At 45.4% G+C, this 6,000-nt stretch overlaps 1 protein-coding gene across 1 annotated transcript in view; it reads left to right on the plus strand.

The window, feature by feature from the left end:
* The window catches only part of CDHR3 (cadherin related family member 3), a 71,653-nt gene extending 66,744 nt beyond the window's left edge, over nt 1-4,909 (plus strand). Inside the window, 4 exon segments of the mRNA XM_017874673.1 lie at nt 850-881; nt 3,023-3,039; nt 3,041-3,069; nt 4,605-4,909. Coding sequence (XP_017730162.1) covers nt 850-881; nt 3,023-3,039; nt 3,041-3,069; nt 4,605-4,909 — 383 coding nt within the window.
* Nucleotides 4,910-6,000: the final 1,091 nt, after the last annotated feature.

Genomic DNA, 6,000 nt, shown 5'->3' on the forward strand with positions numbered 1-6,000 from the left:
CTTGCTTTAATCACTCCATTCACAGGCATGTGTCTGACATGCTTAAGGCTTGTCTCAACAGGGTTAGAAATTTGATTATAGTGGTTATTGATCATATTGAAAGTGATGATTTTAATAAATGAGATTTTCACAAACTGTCTCTAATCCCACTTTTTAAAAAGGGGCTGGGGGCTGGGCATGGTGGCTCACACTTACAATCCCAGCACTCTGGGAGGCTGAGACTAGAGGATCACTTGAGCCCAGAAGTTCGAGACCAGCCTGGGCAACATAGTGAAACCCTGTCTGTAGAAAAAATTTTAAAAATTAGCTGGGTGTGGTAGTGTATGCTTGCAGTCTTAGCTACTGGGGAGGTAGCTGAGAGGATGGCTTGAGCTCGGGAGGTCAAGGCTGCAACGAGTCGTGATTGTGCCACCGCACTCCAGCCTGGGTGACAAGAGTGAGATCCTGTCTCAAAATAAAATAAAACAATGAAATAAAATAAAAGGGCTTGGGGAATGAATGCACAAAACCCCCACCTTATGAAAAGAGGTATCCAATCCAATCTTTCTTTCTTATCTTAAAAGCCATTAAAAGCCAGTTTTCTCAGTCCACTGATAACAAGCTAGAAAAAGAGTAAAAAAACCCAAATTGTATGTGTATTATTGTGTGTGTATATACGTATATGTATGCATTTTTTTCTGAGAAGATGGAAAGCTGTCAACAAACACATCTACAGACAGAACAATTCTTTGCTGTGTCTGCAAGACTGAGATCGAAGCCTATTTAGGGGAAATACCATTGTGGGGGTGGAATTTTAAGGTCAGTTTAATGCCCAAGAAGCTTAACTTCTGCCTGTTCTGTTCTCTGCAGAAACGAAGACTGCAAAGAGAGACGTTGTGGTGGTGAGTATGGGTAGTGTGGGGCACTGGGCATAGACACTGGGGGATAGGGGCCCCATCTCCCCCGAAGGCAGGCCTGACACAGCCTTGTGGGCATGCTTATCATTCAGAGAGGTGCTTGCATTTGGCTGCTGGAACAGATTGCTGTGTGACGAGCTCCTGATAGAATTTGTTCCCTCCACTGAACATGCCTGCTGATATATTTGCAGAAGAACTGGATTTCATAAATATTGAGTAGTAGTGTTTATTATCTATACCAGCTCTCCACGAGAGTGAGTTGGGGGAGTGAAGCTTAAAGACCAAAACTAGTGCTTCAGCCTCCAACGATACTTAAATTTTCTTTCTTTCTTTTTTTGAGACACGGTTTCACTCTGTTGCTCAGGCTGGAGTGGAATAGCACAATCTCGGCTCACTGCAATCTCTGCCTCCTGGACTTAAGCGATTCTCATACCTCAGCCTCCCAAGTAGCTGGGATTACAGACATGTGCCACCATACCTGGATAATTTTTTGTATTATTAGTAGAGATGGGGTTTCACCATATTGGCCAGGCTGGTCTTGAACTCCTGACCTCAAGTGATCCACCCACTGCGGCCTCCCAAAGCACTGTGATTATAGACATGAGCCACTGCTCCCAGCTGATTTGAATTTTCTTTGCTCTTCCACTACCATGCAGAAAAGTGACAGAGAAAGGGCCCTGCCTGGTCCGGGGTTGGCTCTGCCCACTTAGCCTTATCACCTTGGGGACTTCCCTGGCCTTGCTGAGCTTTAGGTTCCTCACCTGTAAAATGGGGGGTGAAGACATCTGCCCTGAGATAACAGATGGAGGAATAGTTTGAAAATTGTTAAGTGTCACACAAATGCAAAGTGTTACAGGATAGCTGGAAAGTTCCCTCTCCTCCACCTATCTCTTTCTCTCTCTCTCTCTCTCTCTCTTTGACAGAACCTTATCTACCCCCGGGAAGTGAAGCGAAAGAACTTGAAGGTGGCTCCTTCCAGCTCTTCCCTACCCTCATGAATAAGGCTTTGTCATGGTCCAAGCTTCATGAATTTGTTGCATGGTAATTCAATGGCTCCTCCAATGAGGAAGTCAATGCAGGGCGCTGGAATTTTAGCTTCAGGCACATCCATCCTCTAAGTCTTCTATGTTCTGGCCAGTGTACAAACAGGAAGAGGCAGTCTCTGGTCTCCTGGGTCTTATTGTCTAAGGTGAGTACCCTTGGGGATGCCACTTAGAGATTGCTCTAGAACTACGTAATATTAAATTAGTCTATTAAATAAATACCCGTGACCACAAAAAGTGGGACTGCTTAGCTGGTCAAATTGATGAAGCCTGTATAATCCCCATTTCCTCTCTCTTCAGAGTTGGGGAGTTGTGGGGAACTAGGTAGGGGATTCTTTAAGTGATAAAACCTGGGGATTGGAAAGCTTGCCAAACTCCAAACACAATCCCTGCTACTGTGCTAGCGACCCTGACTTTGGCACCTCTAGAGGGCAGCATGTGAGGGAAGGGGTGTTTCTATGGGGACGAGGGACAGGTGCATTAGGCAGAAGTCAGGTCCTGGAGGGTGGCACCGAGGACATATCAGGGAACAGAAGAGACCTGGAGCACAGGACTTAGGTGAGGCCCAGATGCGACATTGCATTGGCCTAGGCAAAGGGAGGCCGCAGGGGAGGGCCAGAGTGCCAGGGCCAGAGGTACGGACACCTAGGAGCTCAACTGTGTCCACCTTGACAATGCCTGACAGCAATCCACTGACAAAACGTAGGTCTTAGCCATGCTGTGTGGCATTTCCACTCTTCCTTCTACGCTTAGATTTTATTTACTCAGGATGCTTCCTTAACCCCCAAGTGTGGTTTAAATGTCCCTTCTACCCCTACCTCTACCCCATGACAGCCTACATCTCCCCATCATAGCCTTATCACTCTGCATTGCAGCACCTGTTTGTAGTTGGCAAGCTTTGTACAGGCAGTAACCATGCCTGCCTTGTTCCCTGCTGTGTTCCCTGCATCTAGTACAGTGCCTATTAAAGACTTAGAAGTCAAGAAGGCTTTGGGTAAGGAACTTGGGTTGTGAGGATGCATGGCTTTGCCTGGGGGGAGGAATGTAGGGTTGTGTTTGATGCCGTCTCTGTCTTCTCCTTAGGAAACTATCCAGATGAACAGTCTTTGATGGAGAAGTCATAAATCCAGGTAATTAAGTGGCAATACCACTGTAAGAATGCTTTTCATATTCCAGACTGGTGGAAGCATGGAGGACCTTATCCAATTTCCTGGTTTTAACTCATTTTGTCAATCCGTTTGGCTATGTCGCCTATATAGTGCTGACTCTTCCAGGCTAAAACAATGTGAGATCAGCTGTGAACCCAGCTGGCTTGCAGATGCTCAATTACAGGATCACACTCGTGAGGCCTCAGTGGGTCTCCACCTAAAGGCTCACGTTCAAGGGCCATGCCTCTTTCTTGCCTCCCTTCCTAAATTACGAACCAGCTGAGGCAACTGGTGAATCCAGGAATCCATGTTTTTTTCCTGCTTGTTGGTACTCATTGCACCCCCCGCCCCCCATCCATATTCTTCCTGGATGCTTCTAATAGCATTTTATTAGTAGTGGAAGATACAGAGAAATGGCAAGTGTAGTTTCTTTTTTCCCTAGATCAGGGCCAAGAATTTCTTCTTGGTCGGCAAGATGAACATAAGGTAGAGCTGGCCTCCAGAGCTCTCATCACCCCCGTGAAATCAGCTCCAAATTTAGCTCCTTTACACTCATCCCTCCACTTACAAAGGCTCAATTATAGACGTGAATAAAGGGAAGGAAACCAAATTCAGGAGGCAAGTGTGTTGGCTTCCTGCCACCCTCATATGCAAACGGCACCGGTCCTCCTCCTAAGGAGGATGGCTCCTCTCCAGTGAGAGGCTGCTGCCGCTGCTGCTGCTGCTGCTGGAATTAAATTTCCCTCTATTATTAGGTGCTTGTTACCATAATGTGCCCACATTAGCATAAGTGCTGGTGGGATCCTGAGCTGAGAGGCCACTCATGCTGTATGGAAATGACAAGAAGCAAGGGCTTGCCTTAAACCTGATCTTCCAGAGCAAAAGGCAGAGGAGGATTTTTGTGTTTTTGTGTAGTTGAGAGAAAAAAAAAGAAAGACATGAGCCAACTGGCTTAAATCAATTAGCGTCTGCTGGCTCGGACACAATAAAAATGGCTTCCTTGCATCATCTCAAGTGGGACCAGATTTGTGTGTCTGTGTCTACAAATTGCTGCTAACCTAACATAAATAAAAATCAGCCTTTTCCTTCTCACTTGGTGAATTCCTTTTTATAGCAGGAATTCAGGGGTCTTTTAAAACAAACAAAATGAATCAGAAAGTAATGGGTAATCCCATTAGAAACTGAACCTAATTTATCCAAAGCTTGCATAGAGTTCAAGATTTACATGGCCTTCTCATCCTGCAATTGAGATGTCCTTGAGATGCCCCTAAGTGTTTCTGTCCAGAGAGGTTTGCTGTTTGCTACCTGTGTGGTCCAAGCAGCATGGCTTGTGACAAGGGCAGGCTGGTGGAGACTGCAGTGCTATTCACATGTCTGCTGTCGGTGTCAGTGATTCACATCTTCTAGTGCGCTTCATCTTCCCTTGGGAGTCAGAACAGAGCGGGGTAGAAGTGGGAGAAGAGACAGTCATTGGAATTTTCTGGTTTATGTGATTGTTGTGTTTTTTTCTTCACTAGTGACCGGGGAAATGTATGCATTCAACTCAAAAACTGGATCCAGAAAGTGGAAAGATCCACTAACCCAAATGCCAAAATGGAAAGAGCTCAGCTCCCAGGGAGTGGCCCCATGCAGAGTCGCTGCTGGAGAAGGGATGGGGCCACTGAGAAGCGCCAACCGGGGAAAAGATGAGCTGAGTGGCAAAGTGCGGGCTGAGGATGCTGGTCTGGGTTCCAGAAATGAGGATGGCAAGCCGGGCACCCCAAAGAACAGAAATCCAGCCTTCATTAACAGGGCTTCCCCCAAACCACACCCAGGAAAGTAAACAGGGTCTAAGGAGAGACCTGTCAATCACTGGGATGCTGCCTTACCCTAAATTCTATGGGGACAGTGTGGGCATGGTGTAGGTGGGACAATGTGGGCTGAGGGGATTCAGACATCCAGGGTCAAACATGAGATACCTGACAAATTTTTAAACAAATAGAAAGGGGTTTGATCACATAGTTTCCTGTTCTGAAATGATACAGGAACATTTTCTATCAGATCTCAGAACTACCTGTGCTTCTGATCAGCAGGACTGTTAACTTTGGGGTGTGGAATTGTGTTTCTTCTTTGCATTGACTGCTAGGAAGCTCTATTCTGTTCACCACAGGAAGTTCACAGGACTTCCTGACACATAGTGAAGACCATCCTTACATCTGGTTTCTACCTTGTTTTCCTGCCCTGGTTTTAACATCACCCAGATTTCTTCACTTATAAATATACCATACACCTTTGTAAGTCACCTCAAATCTTCTTCAAAAGAAGCAGAACAGTGAAAAAACAGATGAATACGTTAAGAGTTGGTCATCTGGGAAGAAGAAAATGCAGTAGGCACCTTCTTTTGTTTTCTCTTGTGGTACTGTGTAACTTATAGTCAAAGTATACAGATCTAATGTGTTCAACTAGATGACTGAACACATTAGATCTGTTCAACACTCCTCCCAGAGGCAGCCACTATTCTGATCTTTATCATCAGAGATTAGTTTTGCCTTTTTTGAATTTCATATAAGTGGAATCACACAGAATGTGCTTGTGTGTCCAGATCAGCATCCTGCATGTAAGATTCATCCATGTTGTCCTGTCTAGCAGTACTTCAGTTCTCTTCATTGTTGTGTCTGATTTCATTCTATGATTATATCACAACTTATTTATCCATTCTACACTAGGGTGGCAGCTGCTTCAAATTTTTTACTTTTAAAAAATGTACTTAAAAGTGAACTACAGGTGGGGCATGGTGGCTCACGCCTGTAATCCCAGCACTTTGCCAAGGTGGGCAGATCACCTAAGGTCAGGAGTTCAAGACCAGACTGGCCTAGATGGCAAAACCTCATCTCTACTAAAAAATACAAAAATTAGCTCGGTGTGGTGGTGGGA

Source organism: Rhinopithecus bieti, unplaced genomic scaffold, assembly GCF_001698545.2.
Source record: "Rhinopithecus bieti isolate Rb0 unplaced genomic scaffold, ASM169854v2 scaffold_7414, whole genome shotgun sequence".
NCBI classification, from domain to species: Eukaryota; Metazoa; Chordata; class Mammalia; order Primates; family Cercopithecidae; genus Rhinopithecus; species Rhinopithecus bieti.